General features: G+C 41.5%; 1 protein-coding gene across 1 annotated transcript in view; it reads right to left on the reverse strand.

Moving 5' to 3' along the window:
- LOC135196991 (endoribonuclease LACTB2-like) overlaps positions 1-19,408 on the reverse strand; it is a 209,262-nt gene that overhangs the window by 131,014 nt on the left and 58,840 nt on the right. Inside the window, exons 3-4 of the mRNA XM_064223873.1 lie at positions 13,082-13,202; positions 10,793-10,934 (exon numbers count right to left, since the gene is read on the reverse strand). Coding sequence (XP_064079943.1) covers positions 10,793-10,934; positions 13,082-13,202 — 263 coding nt within the window. The remainder of the gene's footprint in view (positions 1-10,792; positions 10,935-13,081; positions 13,203-19,408) is intronic.

A 19,408-nucleotide genomic window follows, 5' to 3' on the forward strand; every position in this document is an offset into this window, starting at 1 on the left:
GGAACTCGAAGAATAGAGGACTTCGAGTTCTTCCCGGAAGGCCTACAGCCTCCCTCATAGGCTACGCTAGGCTCACGCCTTCGGCTATGGTTAGAGATGACAGGGTACCAAAGGAGACAGTCCTCTATTCTCGGACCAGGGCCCAACGAGAATGGCTTAGATGCCTAGACGACATGGACTGTTCTAATACCAAGATCCAACCATTCAAAAGTCCCGCCCCTTTACCATTTTCACGATGGACGAAGGTACCCCGCTCCCTTTCCTTACCAAGATAGCGAGGTCGACATCTCAGCAGCTCAGAAAGGGGAACCCATGCCTCAACTGAAAGAAGCAGACCCCACTTCTCCGTTTGCTCCCGTCAATTGGAGAATTATGGGAGGATTTGCCTAACACTTTTACAGCTGGCAAACTCAAACCTGACTGTGCTATGGAGCAGTTTGGTGAAAAGCTGCCCCAGGCTTCCTGATAGTCTTATTCAAACGGAGTTTGACTCGAAAACACGACTAGCCAGGTCAATCAACCTGATGGCTATGTCTGAGGTAGCCACCATGGCTTATGGTTCAGAACCAATTTTTAAGCTTATAACCAAAGCCCTGACTCAAAACGGTGCAGTCAGACATGTTTCGAGTTTGCCACTGCTAGAACAAATTGCAGAAAGCATGTATTACTAGAGGCAACCATTCGGCATGAACCAATAGGTTGCTTTCTTCTAACATCTGGGGCGCAGATCTCTTCCCAGAGGCTATGGTAAAGGAAGTACAAGCAGAGGCTACGAGGTTGAACCAAAGCCTTAAGGACCGTTGGGGTCTTACGGCTAGGAGAAGGCAAGACTTGACACCAAAAGGTAAGGGTCAAAGGAAGCCTAGACGTTTCCAACCTTACCAAAAGAAGCAGCCGCGCTTCCCTCAACAAGTTCCTACAGTGCCGTTAGTGGCAGACAGCTCAGCCCTCCACGTCTAAAGGTCAATCACAGCCTATTTATGTGATATCCCCTCAGCCTCAACCCTCCACCTCATACGCATCTCTCCAGCTTACAATCCAGCCTTCGAGAGTCAAGCTTCTCAGAAGTTTGACCGCTCGAACAAGGGAGGCAGAGGTAAGCGGTCCTTTCGTGGGAGAGGATCGGGAGCCCCCTATAATAGGGGAAAGCACTTCAGAGGAGGTAGAGGGGGTTACCAGAACCAATGAGGAACTTCAGGTAGGAGGGAGGCTGTTTCACTTTCGCCACCGGTGGAACTTCAGCCAGTGGGCTCAGAGCATAGTGTCAAAAGGGCTGGGTTGGAGCTGGTTGACGAACCCACCTCCAGCCAGACCTTTCCGTCAACTTCCTTCCAAGGAATTGACAGAGTACGCAGAGGACCTCCTTCAGAAAGGAGCTATAGTCAGAGTCAAGAGATTGAAATTTCAAGGTCGCTTGTTCAGCGTCCCAAAGAAAGGCTCAAACAAAAGAAGGGTAATCTTAGACTTGTCCCGCTTAAACTTAGCCATCCGCTGCGACAAGTTTCAAGATGCTCACGATCTCACAGGTGCGGACCTTACTCCCCGTGGGGCCGTCACCACCTCTATCGATCTTAACAGACGCCTACTATCATATCCCTATTGCAAGACACTTCCGTCCGTATCTGGATTCAAGATAGGAGACCAGACGTTCTCCTTCAAGGTAGTCCCGTTCGGGCTCAACGTGGCACCCAGGGTGTTCACGAAGCTAGCGAGTAGTAGTGCAACAGCTCAGAGCTCAAGGGATTATGGTAGTAGCGTATCTCGACGATTGGTTGATCTGGGCCCCATCAGTCGAAGAATGCAACAAGGCCACACTGAAAGTGATCCAATTCCTAGAATATCTAGGATTCAAGATAAACAGATCCAAGTCCAGACTCACCCCAGAGTCAAACTTTCAGTGGCTAGGCATTCATTGGGAATCTATCCTCACACACTCTGTCGATTCCGTCCACCAAAAGGAAAGAAATAGCGAAGTCAGTCAAGCAATTTCTAAGTCACAAACTAGCATCAAGGAGAGCTCAGGAAAGAATCCTCGGCTCTCTCCAGTTTGCTTCAGTAACGAACATCTTAATGAAAGCCAAACTGACAAAGATCTAACCAGGATCTGGCGCTCTCGAGCAAATGTCAGGTCCAGGGACAAGCTATCCTCAGTTTCCTCTGATTCTAAAGAACCGGCTTCGGCCGTGGGCAAAAGTCAAGAATCTGTCAGTGTCAGTCCCTCTTCAGTTCCTCCACCAGGGATTACCATCCACACAGACGCGTCTTTAAGCGGCTGGGGAGGGTACTCCCAAGTCGAAAAGTGCAAGGAATTTGGTCAACCCAGTTCAGTCAGTTCCATATAAACGTACTGGAGGGCAATGGCAGTCTTCTTGACTCTGAAAAGATTACGCCCACCAAGGTACTCCCACATAAAGCTAGTCCTTGGACAGCGCAGTGGTAGTACATTGCATAAACAGAGGAGGCTCCAAGTCACGTCATCTAAATCACGTCATGATAGCCATCTTCTCCCTGGCAGACAAATTCAGTTGGCATCTTTCCTCCACCCACATAGCTGGAGTAAGAAACGTCATAGCAGACGCCCTATCCCGATCAGTACCCCGCCCCTAGAGTAACGGAATGGTCTCTAGACGAGAGTTCGTTCCAATGGATCCTTTCAAAGAGTCCCAGGGCTACAGGTGGATCTCTTCGCATCACAAGCGAACCACAAACTACCGTGTTATGTAGCCCCCAACCTGGACCCTCTGGCTTACGCCACGGACGCCCTGGCTCTGGACTGGAACAAACTGGGAGAAGATTTACGTCTTCCTCCAGTGAAGCTCCTTATGAAGGTCTTAGACAAACTCAGGACATTCAGGGGTCAAGTGGCTCTAGTAGCCCCAGACTGGCCGAAGAGCAATTGGTACCCCCTGATCCTGGAACTGGGTCTTCGTCCCCTTCGGATCCCCAGTCCCAAGCTCTCCCAGTCAGTACAAACGAAGACTGTGTTCGCTTCCTCAGGGATTCTCAAAACCCTAACTTTATGGATTCATGAAGTTTGCGCAAAAAGAGATGCGAATATTGACCCTCAGAATATTCTTTTCCTGGAATCCGATAAAAGGGATTCAACTTTGAGGCAGTATGATGCTGCCGTCAAAAAGTTAGCAACCTTCCTGAGAGAGTCAGATATCAGAATCATGACAGTTAATTCTGCTATATCCTTTTTCAGATCTTTATTTGAAAAGTGGTTTAGCAGCTAGCACGATTACGACAAACAAGTCAGCATTGAAAAAGATATTTCAATTTGGATTTAACATAGACTTGACAGATACCTATTTCTCGTCTATTCCTAAAGCATGTGCTAGACTTAGGCCCTCTGTCAGGCCTACGTCAGTTTCGTGGTTCTTAAACGATGTAAAACGGAAAAACTGGCTTCCGAAACCAATAATGACACATGCTCGTTTATGATGCTCCTAAGAAAAACCTGTTTTTATTAAGCCTAGCTTCAGGAGCAAGAATTTCAGAACTGTCGGCTTTATCCAGAGATCCGGATCATGTTCATTCCTTCCCACGGGGGAAGTGCTACTTCTCCGGAACGTAGCTTTTAGCAAAGAATGAAGATCCTTTGTGATGAGGTGGGAACCTTGGAAGGTACTACCTCTTCCACAAGATGTTTCCCTTTGTCCGTTTCAACCTTACGAGCCTTTCTATCCAGGACCTCCTCTTCCTCATCGGGGTGGGGGCCCCTCTTTAGGAGGGAAAAGGTGTACTTTATCCACTAAAGGCATCAGGCAACAAATCCTGTACTTTATCAAACAAAAAGCCAATCCTGACTCCTTTCCAAAAGCACATGATGTCAGGGCATAGCCACCTCAATTAATTACTTCCAGCATATGAATTTTGCTGATTTAAAGAAGTATACCGGATCGAAATCGCCGACAGTGTTCAAAGTCACTACCTTAAGTCCTTGGAAGCTCTGAAATTCCCAGCAGTAGCAGCGGGTAACATTGTTTCCCCTGACTCTAGCTAGATTATAGTAGAAGATTCAGTCCTCCTTTCTACCTGCCTCACCCAACAGTTCGTCTATTCCTGCCTTGTTCATTAACATTACCTTGTGTCTTAGCTGCTTTATGATTGTATAGTGCCCCTTTTGCTCTGGTTAGGGACACTCACATCTGATTACCATACTGATCTCATAGATGTTATCCCCTTATTTTTATGCTAGGGGATACATCATAATGCAATGGTTAAGTTTTGTATATTAAGTCATATACATTCCTAGATATATTATTTTATCATTGATCAAATATTTATGTAAATTTATACTATTGCTATTTCTAATTTTGATACATGTTTTTGTTACACAGATTTATTGTCATAGGTAATCATTGTACCTATTTGTATATGTAAATTACCTTATATTATTAACATAATTAGATTTAAGGGTAATTTAAGCATATTTCTGATTTTGTTTTACTGTGTACTTGTATCTTTCTAGCAATTATATTCATTCTTTTTATTTTCTATCTTTTATTTGAGACCTATTTTGTTTTATATATTTTATTTATTTTGTTACAACCTTGAGCTGTTTCTCTGGTACGATTTCGCGCAAGCGACACGAGCTGAGCCCAGAAAAAAGGATTTTGACGTAAGGAAAAATCTATTTCTGGGCGATTGGCTCGTGTCGCCAGCGAAATACCCCCAAACCCCCCCTACCCATCCCTTCGCTCAAGATTGTCTGCTAACTTCAGGATGGCCACTAGAGGCGCAGCAGTCGCAAGCATGGGATGGTGTAGTAGTAGTACGAGCTGCTCCCTCTGTGGGACGGCTCCCCTCTTGGAGGGTTTTGTAGTGGGAGATTTCTATTGGCATTTGGCTCGTGGTAGTGGTCTCACTCGCCTAGTGTTCATACCGACCCACCCTAGAGGGTGAGCGAGTCAGTCATACTGACCTTTTTCTTTATTTTATTTATTCTCTGGTATGTGTTAGTACATTTACCCTAGAAATAATAGATTAAGGATATTTCGCTGGCGACACGAGCCAATCGCCCAGAAATAGATTTTTCCTTACGTCAAAATCCCTTTTTAAGGTAGTATTTTTAAGCACAATTTTCGGTTAACAGCGCCGCAGGCACCGTTATGTCAAATGAGTACATACATTTGTAGAAATACCGCTCAAACCATAAAGGTTATGCAAATAATATTAAACATTTTTATTGTGTGTTATTACATAGGTATTAGGGTAAACTATATGCCCATGAGCTGTTCTATGCTGCCGCCTGCCGCTCTTCCGAAAATATAGAGTTAAAAAGGTGCAAATTTAGCGATCGATGTGTCAATTTATAAATGTTCATGCTTTTGTGTTTAAAATGTGTATGAAAATGTATTATGTATAGGATATTTTTATTTCTGTACATAAATATGATACAAAGGCAGCATTTGAAACTGCCCTTCACGTTATCAATGAAGATGTTTTTTCATGTTTGTTCTTATCTGCGCTGCCTGCCACTCTTCCGAAAATATGTTCTTATCTGCGCTGCCTGCCACTCTTCCGAAAATATGGAGTTAAAAAGTACAAATTTAGCGATCGATGTGTCGATTTTATAAATGTTCAAGCTTTTATGTTTAAAATGTGTACGAAAGTATATTACGTATAGGATATTTTTATTTTTGTACATAAATATGATGCAAATTAAGGCAGCTTTTGTAACTTCCCTCCGCATTATCAGAGGATGTTTTTTCCTGTTTGTTCTTGTCCGCCGCTCTTCCGAAAAATGCATTTACAAAGACTTCACATGGTTATACTAATTCATTAATTTGGGTCATTTTGTTAAAGAAACTTCAGCTTTTTGTTGTAAGTTTTCATGCTTTTATGTTTAAAATGTGTATGAAAATGTATTACAGGGTATTTTTTTTATTTTATTTTTGTACATAAATATGATACAGTGGCAGTACGCATGTCCATCTGAAGTCTTTGTAACAGCCCTTCACATGATGAAGAGAAAAGGTTGTTCAGTCACGCCTGAATAATTAAATTTTAATTTATATAATTGAATCACGTTTTTATAACAAATTATATTTACAGTTGTTGCATAGATTGATTTTAAAAGACAACACTGCAATTTGTTTGTTTTTTCAATAGGATAGAAGCACAAAATATAACTGTGCAACTCTGTCGATTTTTAGCTTTGTTACATGAGCAAAAAATTGAGGTACAAACCGTACGAGCTTGAGATGCCGCTGCTACGTAGATGGCATGGTAACAAAAATTAAATTAAGCAAAGAAGAAAAAGTAAATATGCATTTTTTCCATAAATCTCTTAAAAAGTTATGCATTACTTCACTGTATCCAAAAATATTGTATGTATTCTCATATTATTGTATTATAAAATACTACTAACATAGCGGTCAATGTTTTGGTTTGGAAATCAGCTGATGGCAAATACGAGTTTGTTTTGACACATTTAACAAAATACTGATTGAATTTTCTTGCTTCTAGTTGGCATAAACAAATATATCTAGATACTTGACTTATATGAGACAAAGGAATTTTTCGTTATACGTGTTTTAGGTGGAAATATGACTTGAATATGTCTCGTTGTGATTCTGAACTAAATTGTTTTTTCTTCTTTTGTTAAAAGATTATGTTGGCAGCATGTTTATTGAGTAAAACAATTAAGTGATTCCGTTCGCAATTTTCCTTTTATATCATTGTAATACGAACTTTACGTTATTTATCTTTTATTGGTGTAAAACCAACAGAAAAACGTGTTCATTCAAGCATACTAGTTTTGATTAAAACGATTTTGATGGCATAAATTTAATGGAGTTTTATCCTTGTTGCCAATGCACAATAATGGCCATTAGCAACTTGAACAGTTTTCTTAGCTTCGCTAAAACTAGGTTTAAATTTAACAGTATATTTCCCTACTGATCTTTGCTCTATGGCGAATCAAGTTATTACATCAAGATATCTCAGTCCTATTCTACATAACGTCATTTATAACAACTACGGGAATTGTTTACTACAGTACAATGGTTGAAATACAAGCCAAAGGATAAAAGGTAGGCTTTTTTCACTTTACAGTGAAAAAAGCCTACCTTTAATCCTTTGGGTGTCTAGAGTATGTAAAAATCTAATAAGGTTTTATACAGTGTACAGGTAGCTATAGTGTTCAAGTTACGATAATTCATCTTGCGATAGACCAAATTACAATAGCCTAACTTTACCCCATCTCCTAGTTAAATAAGTTCAAAAACAGCAAAAGAGAATGATAAAAGTATGGTTTTAAAGTTATACTTGTTGTGTAAATGTGTACAACCATGAACAACCGAACAAGAAACAACTTTTTTTGTTCTAAGTACAACTGAACTGGATAACAACAACATCCGTTTGGCTTGTATTTCAACCATTGTACTATAGTAAACAATTCCCGTAGTTGTTATAAATGACGTTATGTAGAATAGGACTGAGATATCTTGATGTAATAACTTGATTCGCCATAGAGCAAAGATCAGTAGGGAAATATACTGTTAAATTTAAACCTAGTTTTAGCTGAAGCTGAGAAAACTGTTCAAGTTGCTAATGGCCATTATTGTGCATTGGCAACAGGGATAAAACTCCATTAAATGTATGCCATCAAACACAACCGTAGATAAAACTGAGATAAAATCATTTTACAGTAGTACCTCGAGATACGAAATTAATCCATTCCGAGGCGCCCTTCGTATCATGAGGTTTTCATATCTTGGACCACATTTTACATGTAAAATGGCTAATCCGTTCCAAGCCCTCCAAAAACACCCCAGTAAATTTCATAATAAAGCTAAATTGACCTATAAACAATGAAATACTACAACAATTTGGACCATTCAATACCTAAATTAATAACAAAATGCAAAATAACCTGTAAATAAAATGTATTAGTGTACATGGTATACAAGAAATACTGTACGTAAAATGTGGAAGCTTACCTTTCGAGTGAGGCTATCTCTGAAAGTGGCGGCAGAGGAGGAGGAGGACAAACGGCAGATACGTACAACTTTACGAAACACACACAAAACTTTAAGGAAAACTAAACTAAAATTTATGAAACACATTAACAAAACTGTAACACTTAACTTTACAAAAAAAATTATAATTAAAAAAAAAAAAAAAAATTCTTTTGATTTCTAACTTTTTTTTTACTTTACGTCTTTTTTTTTTTTTTTTTTACAGAATTTCAACTTCATCACCACTTTCAACTTTGTTTTTTATCACTTGGTTCTTCCTTTTTGCTTACTCCTGCTAATGTTAAAGGCCTCTTTAAAAAATAACAATCCAAGGAAGATTGCTTCTGCCTACTTTTCACAATGTTCCTGAAATGACTCAGGCAAACGTCATCAAACTGCGCAAGCATACGACCTGTGTGAGCATTTTCGGGGTGTCTTTTTTTTTCTATAAACGCGTAGTCTTCATTAACGGCTGCCCGTCTTGATAATTATCTACTAATTGTTGCACCTCATGACTCTATTGGCCCTGGTGTCCATCAAAACCCTGTTCAACCAAATGCTCTCTCTGCAACTGATTTGGGTACTGAATGTTCGGCTGCTGACCTTCAACATAAACTGAAGTGCCTTGATTATACTGGTATGCATGTTGTAAATGATTGGTCAACACCCTCTGTTCAGCAGGGAGTGGAGATTCTACCAACCTTGCATGTGAGAGATCTTGGTCACTTATCCCACGAGAGAGATCTTGGTCAATCATATCATATATGTCGTCACTCAAGAGGTGCACTTCTTTTTCCATTTTCTGTGAAAAGATATGAGAAATTTTTTTTTAAAATACACATGACACAAACACCATCACAGTGTCAACTCTGACTAGTAGATTCAGAAACAGTTGACGATCCCGAAACGAATACAGCGTGCGTACTATAACGATGCTGGTACCGAGTGGCCGAGGCACGCCACCACGTACATAGAAGCATGATGGGAGGGACGCTGGCCAATAGGAGAGAAGGATCTCATGGCCGTGACTAGCATCAGGAACCAATGGGAGAGCAGGAAGATGGTGGCGAGTCTACTAAGTTGGCGGCGCGCGAGTTTCAAAATTGTTATCGGTGGTTCGGGTGAATCTCGGACTTTACAGAAACCTTTCGTATCTTGAAAACTTTTCGTATGTAGAGCCATTAAATTTTTCGTATTGGCTTTCGTATCTCGAGTTTTTCGTAAGTTGAGCCTTTCGTATCTCGAGGTACCACTGTAATCAAAACTAGTGTGCTTGAAAGAACACGTTTTTCTGTTGTTTTACGCCAATACTGTACATTATACAGTATTATAAATACTGTCTAATGTACTGTACAATATTACTGTACAGTAAATTCTATAGTACTATATTGCATAAATATAATTTTACTTATTGCGCCATTGCGGGATTACGGCGCTGTTTGACTGGTCTAGGGCGCTGTTAACTCGTCTGTAGTCGAACTAAAATGTCGTGGTGGATGACAGGTGTCATCAGAATGCTTTGTATTTGACTCTAAAAATTTAGGACGTTTTCCTTAGCAGACAAAGGGAAAAATCTCATCAGTTTATTAGTAAAGCTGGATTAAGTTCTGTACTGGATGGTGCGAGACTAATCCCTTCACCCACACTTTCGTTTCTTACTTTTTTTTAGTTTTCCTTATTATAAATTTACAGGGTGAGTCGAGTGAATGACAATGTTCATATACAAAACGCTGTTATACATAGACAAAAATGAATGACCAAGTGAATTTTATGGCTGTATAATGATAAGTTAAAACCCTAATAATGCAAGCTGGAATTTCAATCCTTTAAAGGTGCGACGCCAGTAACCGATAAAATCTTTCAGTAAGATCAACTTGGGTTAGAGGGAGTTTGGAGGGAGTCTTATTCTGGGATAGGTAGTGTAATTAAAAGATTATAAAAGGTTATCTCTTATTAAGTCTCTACATCTGTATGCTGTAAAGGGTCAAACATACCTTGCCTTTGTGTTTCATTGATAGACTATCGTTTTAGATGTCAAAGTATAAAAGATGTCTTTCCAGGATTCTAAGATTGCTATGGTGAGGCCAGGAAAAGAATGCAGCTCTGCCAGATCTATTTATCCTTTTAAATTTTAGCCTAGAGGTTAATCCCTTGTTTATGACTTTACCTGAAACCTGTCATTTATTGTACTTCGTTTTCTAAAGAAACAAAGTAAATTTTGGTTGTTCTTAATGATTTTCCTTTGTGTGTGTGTTTTTTTGCAAATAATAATCACAGATCTTGTAATAATGCCATAATTTCAAACCATTTGAATATTGTCCATATTCCATTTTAGCATTTATTTATATATGGGTACGTGTACTAAATTCATTTTCGGTGTATATGTGCACTCACAAACACACATGCAAAGGTTACTCAAGGTCGTATTTAGAAAAAATGAAAACAAAACTCGGGATAAATACGGAGCGAACACTTCATTTGTATGCTTAATCCGTGTTTACCGCTGAGGTTTTAGGTTTAAGTAGGTTGGTTTCCTTACGGGTAAAGTGACCAAAATGTTCTTAACTGCTAACGATATAGTCCGGGAAAAACCTCCTTTCACCCGCCACAACATTTTGGTTTGACTATAGTACTCCGAAAGAAGGTGTGCAGCGGCTGTAGACTTTAAAATCACTTAGCGGCAAAAATCGCTCAGTGTTGGCGGCCAGGAATAGAACCCCTGCCACTAACCGAGGGTCGCCTGTATTACTACTCATATGAGAATATCTGTCCATTAAGGGTTAATAAAGCCTCCCCCTCAAAATAAATTAACATGCATATCTAACCTTTAAGGATCCCATATAACTGTGAAGGTCCTCAAATACAGCTGTCCCTTCACCGAGAATACAGTCCCCACTAAACACTGCTCCCTCTTCTGGCAGTTCAAGTATGATGTGATCTGTAGTGTGGCCTGGGGTGTGATGGACTCTGAGAAAATAGAGCATACAGAAGTTACATGCAAATGATGAATATATATATATATATATATTATATATATATATATATATATATATATATATATATATATATATATATATGTGTGTGTGTGTGTTACATCTACAATTATATAACAGACGGTATGCAATACTTATCATAAAATACCTCATTAGATTTACAGAATAATATTGAGTATCACTATGAAATACATTTAATAAATGTACCTATATGTCCCTTTCAGGGCATTCAAATTACTTCTCAACTAATAGAAAAAGTGGGTTACTACTGATAAACAGTGTTATTACTGATGCTAGTCTATAGCCTTTGACATACTGTAGACTGTAATCAAGGTTTCTGGTAATTTCTTTGGCCCCAAGCCAATTGGCTTTCTGCCTTTTATTGTACTTCTCATGAGTTCCCTTTGACCACTTTCCAGCTGGCTGTCCATCAGCTTCAACTTTATTTGCCCAAATTTCCATCTCTCATATTAGAATAAACCATTTGGGCAAATCCTATAAGACACAGACTAGAAATTTGACAATTGGTCTTCTAAACTACTTTAAGTAACTGTTGTTTCAATTGCAGTGGCGTCACTGACTTACAGTAACACCAACTTATGTCAGATTCAATCTTATGCCATTTCTTCAGCGCCATATCTTGATGTTGCATTAATTCAGCACCATAAGCACCATCGATGGTGCAAACGAAAAGAATAGGCATCAAGGTAACAGCACTGTAGCTTGATGCAGCATCAAGCTATGGTGCCGTAAGTTAAAGCGCAGATAACGACGAAACGCCTTATGGTATGGTGCTGGAACGGATCCCCTGCTGTAAGTTGAGGACCTACTGCGTCACCGACTTATGGCTGATTCGATCTTTAGGAGCTTTTTTCAGCATTGTTAATAGCGTTTTACATTACCATTGACAGCACTAACAGCAAGAGTAGTCATCAGATTAGTAATTCACTTACGGCATTGTAACTTGATGCAATATCAAGTTACGATGCTTTTTTAAGGCAAAACATCAACTTATGGCGGAAATCAACTTGCGGCGTGGCGCTAAAACAGATCTCCCACCATAAGTTGTAAGTCACTTTTTGTGATAAAACTATTAAAATACAGGCAGTCCCCGGGTTACAACGGTGTCGGCTTACGACGTTCCGAGGTTACGACGCTTGTCAATAGACGTTATCTCCAGGGTTACGACGCATGTTCCAGGGTTACGACGCCTACAACGCTCATCTGGGAGATGAAATATGACACCAAAAATGCAAAATAATAGATATTTGAAGGTTTTTTTTATGAAAAATGCCATAAGAATGCAGTTTACATAGTTTTCAATGCACCCAAAGCATTAAAAGTAAGGTTTTCTTAGGATTTTTCACGATGTTCCGGCTTACGACGATTTTCGGCTTACGACGCGTCTCAAGAACGGAACCCCGTCATAACCCGGGGACCGCCTGTACTCAGGTATAAGCATTTTTAAAGGGATTTTTGTTTAAACCATCAAAATAGGCAGTTCTAAGCTTTTTAGAGGGGTTTTAAATATCAACAGATTTCAGCTATTTACAGGGGTGTGGGGGGTGGAGTGCGGTACCCATCCCCTGCAAATACTGGGGGTCCAATGTAATGATTTTTTTATTGCACAGCTAAGTGGAAAGAAAAGCCACATAAGCATAACATGTTTATTACAGAATGAAGAGAGTGCAGCAAGATGTTCACTCCTCACATTGGCCAAAGGAAAAGTGACTAGTAGCAAGGTGAGCATGGAGTAGTTTTCCATTCACTTTGTTACCAAGCTCAATGACCAAACCAGCTCACTCTGAGAATATCCTACTTTAATGATGATGGGCTACACATATTTCCAAAGGAACAAATATATGTAGTAAGAAAGGGGGTTGTCCCCTACTAGCAGGCAAGTAGCTACCTAAAAACAATTTGAAAATACTTTCATCCACGCAACAACTTGGCTAACTGCATCTGCCTAGGTTGCTAGATATAAATAAGCTACTATGAGGCATTTACACTGTATACTTTATAATTATATTATTTACCAACAAAAGCACTTATAGAAAGCTACATCAATAACACTCTTTACAGAGGACTTAAAAATTTCAAAGAACAATGAAACCAAATTACCTCACAGTTGCGCCTTCAACTGCCAGTTCCTGTTCATGAGTGAGCAACTGCAGTTTTACTACATCAGGCAAAGGATCATCTTCAGCATCGATTCGAGGAAATTTATGAACACTAGGGATATCTGTAATATTAATTTTCTGATAACTGTCATATATTACAGCATAAAAAATTATGGACTCATTGATATACAGTACTTTTATTAAATATGTAGTACATACATTTTTTTGCATTTTCACCTCCACTTGTGTTTGATCTATATTTCAGCAGAATACAGTACTATTAACTTTTATGAAAAAGTAAACAACATGACATTTATTTTAATAAAAATAAAGTTTTTATATATACTTACGAAGTAGTAATTCCTAGCTATAGTTTTCTTCTATAATAGATTCACATCAGCTAGGCATCTCATGTCTAGGCCATTCCCTTACGACACTCCTGATTGGTTATTGATAAGCCAATCACAGGGTTGGAAACTGTCTCTCTTGAGAATTCACATAGGCAGGATGCATGTTCCAACCTCTCTTTAAAAAATTATAACTTTCATTACATCTCAAATTTTACCTGCAGAAAAAGGGTTTCTGATTTCATCACTGAACATCTTCAAGCCAATGATTTAAGGATTATAATGAAATAAGAATTATGTACCTACTTCAGTAAACTTAATGCTAAAATATTCATAATGAAATAAACATGAAATTCTCAATATAAACTATATTCTTTCATTCCTTACATGAGATCGTAGTGCATTCGTCATTTGTCTTTCATACAGTTTTGTAGCCTAAATGTCATGGAAGACAATGCTACCAAAAAAATCATAGGTAGGGCTATCAATATGAAAATAACAAGCAAAAGATTAAGAATATCAATCTCTTTCTCTTATCTTCGTGTAGTTAGGTGTTGCTCACGTGATCACTCGATGACGTCTTCATGATCACGACCCCTCAACAAAAGAAGTCTTATGGGGGAAAAAGAATATTAAGATTACATTATCATCACTATCATTATCACCATCACCCTTTCATATCCTACAGTGGAAATCTCTATATGAAAAATCATTAAGTAGATATTGATACCTTATGGAGGAAATTCATCTTATCCCATTCCTGCAATCAGTCTTCCTATATCCCTCTCATTATTTTTTTTATTACCTATATATTACAATTTTTTCATAATTCTTATATCATTATAATCCTTAAATCATTGACTTTATGTTCAGTGATGAAATTAAGAAATACTCCTTTTCTGCAGGTAAAACTAAGGTGTAATTAAAGTTATGAGTTTTGAAAGAGAGTTGGAATATACATCCTGCCTAGGTGACCTCTTGAGCGAGACTGAGAGTTTCCAGCCCTGTGATTGGCTTATCAACAGCCAATCAGAAGCATCATAAGGGCATGGCCTAGGCATCAGATGCACGGCTGATGTGAATCTATTACAGTGCAGCAGCTAAAATTTGAAATTTACGGTAGACACTTTTGTTTTGGTGTAGATAACTAACCCACCCACTTTCAGTTAGAGAGGAACATCTCAGCAAAGAGCTTTAATTTGTTTGTGTCCATATGTCTATGTGAGGGGAGGGTAAGTAATACAATATAAAACTTTATTTTCTTATAAAAATTTAGTTTTCATAATAAAGGGATTTTGACGAAGGAAAAATCTATTTCTGGGCAAGGGCCCGTGTCGCCCAGTGAAATGTCCCTTTAGCCACACTTTCTAAGGTAAATTAATGCTATCATACCAGAGAAAAAGCTAAAATGGAAATGCCAGAACATTCTGGCTCGCTCACCTTATATAAAGGTGTCAGTATGGTTTCTGGGGTGAGTGAAACCACTACCAGGGGTCCTCTTCCGCCATTTTAGATTCATCCTTCTTCAAAATCCCTCTACCAGAGAGGAGCCGATCCAAGGCCCACTCCCCACTACCGCTACTACTAGCGCCTCTGACGGCATCCTTGGAGTTAGCACCCAAGCTTGGGCCAAAGAAGGTTGGGGTACAAGAGAAGGGTGGGATTTCACTGGGCAACACGGACCCTTGCCCAGAAATAGATTTTTGAAAGGCCCCAACGAACCTTAAGACTCTGGTTGAGTCTTGTTGCCTTGTGCTGAACAGAAATAACTACCGATTCTGGGAAAAGATCAGCACCCCAGATCGAAGCCGCCAGCAACTTGTTAGGTTCATGGTGGATGGTGGCTTCTACAGTTACGCCTTGCCACAACGAAGTCGTACAAGTCACATTGTACCGTATGCAGATGTGACTTAGCTATCAGCTTAAACAGAGGTTCGTTACCATAAGTCATGGCCGAAACCTCTGTCATAACCAGGGTATTGAGAGACCTCCCTAACCTGGTTCTAGTATCAAACTCAGCCTGGATAAGATTGTCCAGGAGTCTGGGGAGCCTTTCGCTGAATTGTGTTATGCACAATCAGGCTTTAGCTTCCCTACCGTAAAGGTGGCTGGAAGATCTGCCCAAAGATCTTCCGTACCTGGAGGAGAGAGACGTGGGCTCCGTTTCCCGGAGCTGAGGGCTCGTTTGTCCCTCATTGCGGCCTGTAGAGTTAATTCCGCCAAAGGTGCTCTTGAAGGCTTGCATCCTGGTGTTGATGCACTCCCATTCTTCTAGGCTCCTCAGCCAATCTCGCTGAGCCTGATCCCGACCGAAGATTACGGTCTCTTTGGGGATCTTATCCTCCCTCCTCATAGCTGCCTCCGTAAGGCGGGCGTAACCAATGAAGGGGGGATGCAAGTCAGCTGGGTGGAACTCGTAGTCCTCAAGCCTTCGAGTACCACAATCCGCCAACGTTAGCATCCTGTCCTTAAAGGGGGCATAGGACGAGATCCTCCAAGGATTGCTCGCTGTATAAGGAGGGAGGGTGTTCTAGTCCGGCATGGCTTGAGCAGCCACACCGGGCTGGGGGAGAACTGCCATTTGGTTCTCCCGGAGACCTGCAATCAGGTTCTCCTGACTGGCCAGCCTTTCCTGAAACTTATCTTGGACTAAGTTTCCAACTAGGCTCCCCATTTGCTGCATGATGTTTGCAGTGAAGGCCTCTGAGTCAAAGGAACTAGGTTCCTGCTTTCCGCCGGGAGTCTTAGGGCGCGTCCCCGTCGAGGTCCAAGGCTCAGGATCAGACAGGAGCTGAGCCTTGTCCCTCGAGGACTTGCCTCTGGACCCTTTAGAGTGAGAAGAAGCGATTTTGGCTTCTCTGCTCCGGGATGGTGAGCCGGAGTCTTCTGAGAAGCACTAGGCGCTGTCTTCTTTGGCAGCGTCTTCTCAAGGGTCTTTGTTTCCCGCTTTCCCTTAACTTTAGGTATAGCTTGGGTGGACTTCGGTCTAACCGAAAGTTCACTCTCCGAAAATCCTTGGAAGGAAAAGGTAGAAGGGATAGGGGAAGACGATCCAGAATGACCCGAGGGAAGCCCTTGAGCCCCTAGCAAACCTGCCTCATCTAACATCCTACCTGTTTCCCCTACCGCCATGGGCTCAAGGTCCAAATTGAGAGTTGCCACGTCGTCAATAATCTCCGAGTTCCCCGGGTTTGCCAAGGCTTGAGCCACCTGATGTTGGATGGTGGCGATGTACGGGGCCGCCGCTGTCGGGTCGACGTAGGAGGTCGTCTTTCCGCTGGGGAAGATCAGAGCAGCCATCTTCTTGTCGAGGATGTAGGGCTGCCCCTTGGTGACGTTCCTCCCGAACCCGCCGACCCAGGCTTTCAAGGTGGTTGTCGCGGCGTCCCTGACGGCTTGAGCAGCCTGTAAGAGGTTAGTATAAATACTAAGCTAGGAAGACTAAAATTATATGTTTATATATAGATATATCACTTATTAGGACTGTATACATATAGGCCAAATTATATAACAGTTGTTCTACGGACGGTACTTACTCCGGAGGTAACCTGATCTACCAAATCATAACAAATAGAGCAACTCTCATGGTGCCAGACCGCTATGTCCCCGTAGCGAGTGGCGCAGACAGCATGGGTCCGGCAGACCTCGTGCCCACAGGGGTCCTGTAGGACAGCATTACATCCAGATTCCTGGCAATGGGTGGCCTGTGAACAGATACATGAGTATCGACACTGACTAATTGGACTAAGTTCAGGAAGTGATATATTATGACATCGGAGGATACCGGAGTGATTGACATAGGGGTTAGCCTCCCCTTGCTCTCCTGGCGTGAGTGGTGGGTGTCCGATAGAGCTGGTAGACTAGTTTCAGTACGATTCCGGTGTTACCGGAATAAGGAGATTCACCAAACCAGTTACCTGCCTATATGCCGGAGCGAGGAGTACGAGGACAGCGGGGAGGAGCATGAGGAGGATAATAAAAAACCAGTCGGGGGAGCGTAGCTCCACCGTAACAAATACTCGCAGGCAGGAGGAGAACCCAGATGGTGAGCGGGAACTCCGCTGGCTTAGTGAAAACAGAATAACAAATAATAACAAAACAATAAGATGTAAAATAAGGCAATATGTGAAAGGCGCATGTGGCGGGGCTTCTCTCAGTCACCACACCTAAGGACTGGCGGAGCCAAGGGGACCCACCGCCGGAGTGGTGGGGGAGAGTGGCCAGCCGAGCCCGATCGCACAGGAGACCCACCCTGGAACCGAGGGGTGAGAGCGGTAAAGGCTGAGTCAGCATCGGATGTCCCCCTGCCAACTCCCATATCCCACCCGTGTAGAGGGGGAAGAAGGGAGGGAGCTCGGACGGTTGCCATGGGCAACGTGAGCGAGCGGTACTCGGAAGCGTGGGGACAGTAGCTGGGTGGCTCATGGCGATCGCCTGGCTCGCCGTGAACGTGGTAAGACCATGCGGTAAGACAGGCCAGGAGGTCTGAGGTGGCCCAGGCTACCTCTAACCGTCTCAAGCATGCATAAATAGCCTAATGCAACACGGGGAAGAGAAGATAAATAAACAGATAGAGAGAAAGCAACGTCCTGCAGAAGCTAGGCTAGCCAACCCAGAAGGGAGGGCACCGAACAACTCAGGAGCTGGCCTCTGCCGATACTTAAGAACGGAGGGCAGTGGCCAGGGTGGCAGGACTAAAAGAAAGGACAGATGTCCTAAAGGAGCCTAAACAGACCTAAACAAAGGAACATGCACGCATGAACACTGAGCTAAGGAGCGATGTAGGCTACGAGCTCAACCGAGCTAGAAATCCCCGTGAAAGCTAGTAAAAGCACAATAACGTAAAATCTTGCACAACGCATAAAAATGTAGGCATATATACTGCTAAATTCAAGCTACAACGGTATGGGAGACCGAAGAAACATGAAATAATGAAACACGTGGGACGAGCCGCCTGAGACGACTCTAACCAGGCCGAGGAAGGCGCAGTCTTAAAACCTAAATAAAAACGGTTAAACGGGTCCATGGCTGGCTATAATTAAGTGAAACACTTTAGCAGTACTTAACTTAGCTGCGGCGATGGCTTGGAGTTCCATGGTGATAGGATAAATTCAAAAAAGCAAGCACAAAACACAACAAGAAAAAACACGTGCGTGCAAGATGGTGCTAACGGAAAGGATGACCACTAGAGGCGCTCGTGATGGCGTCGGGAGCGCTTGTAGTAGTAGTAGCTGGTGCGGGCCTTGTGTCGGCCCTCTCAAGTAGGAGGATTTTGTAGAAGGATGGATCTAAACGGTAAGAGACCCGTGGTAGTGGTTTCACTCGCCCCAGAAACCATACCGACACCTTTTTATATAAGGTGCGCGAGTCAGAATACTCTGACATTCCATTTTAGTTTTTTCTCTGGTAATGTTAGTAATATTTACCTTAGAAATGTGTGCTAAAAGGACATTTCACTGGGCGACACGGGCCCTTGCCCAGAAATAGATTTTTCCTTTGTCAAAATCCCTTTTCTGGGCTCAGCCTGTGTCGCTACATGAAATAGTACCAGAGAAATGGCCACAAGCTTGGAACAATGGAGTACAAAGCAATATTGTAGGAAAAAAGAAAAACAATTAAGGTTAATTAGTATAATCTAAAAGTAAATTACGAACTAGAAACAATTGTACTGAAAACTTAAGAGTACATACAGTAACTTATGATTAACCTTAAAATTAGATACAATATGTATAACTGAAAGTGTGATTAATCCTAAAGTGAAAAACAAGGAAACATCACAACTATGTACAACATGTGTCATCCAAGGTACGACAAAGGCTACATGGTGGCAGAGCCACGGCAAGAATGTCAGTGAGGCAGGTAGAAAGGAGAGATCTAGATGTAAGCTACTTACTACTACTTAAGCAGTGTCAGGAGAAACTGTTTCCCGCTGCCACTGCTGGAAATTTAAGTGCTTCTAAGGACTTGAGGTAATGGCGTTT

This window comes from Macrobrachium nipponense, chromosome 18 (genome assembly GCF_015104395.2).
Source record: "Macrobrachium nipponense isolate FS-2020 chromosome 18, ASM1510439v2, whole genome shotgun sequence".
NCBI classification, from domain to species: domain Eukaryota; kingdom Metazoa; phylum Arthropoda; class Malacostraca; order Decapoda; family Palaemonidae; genus Macrobrachium; species Macrobrachium nipponense.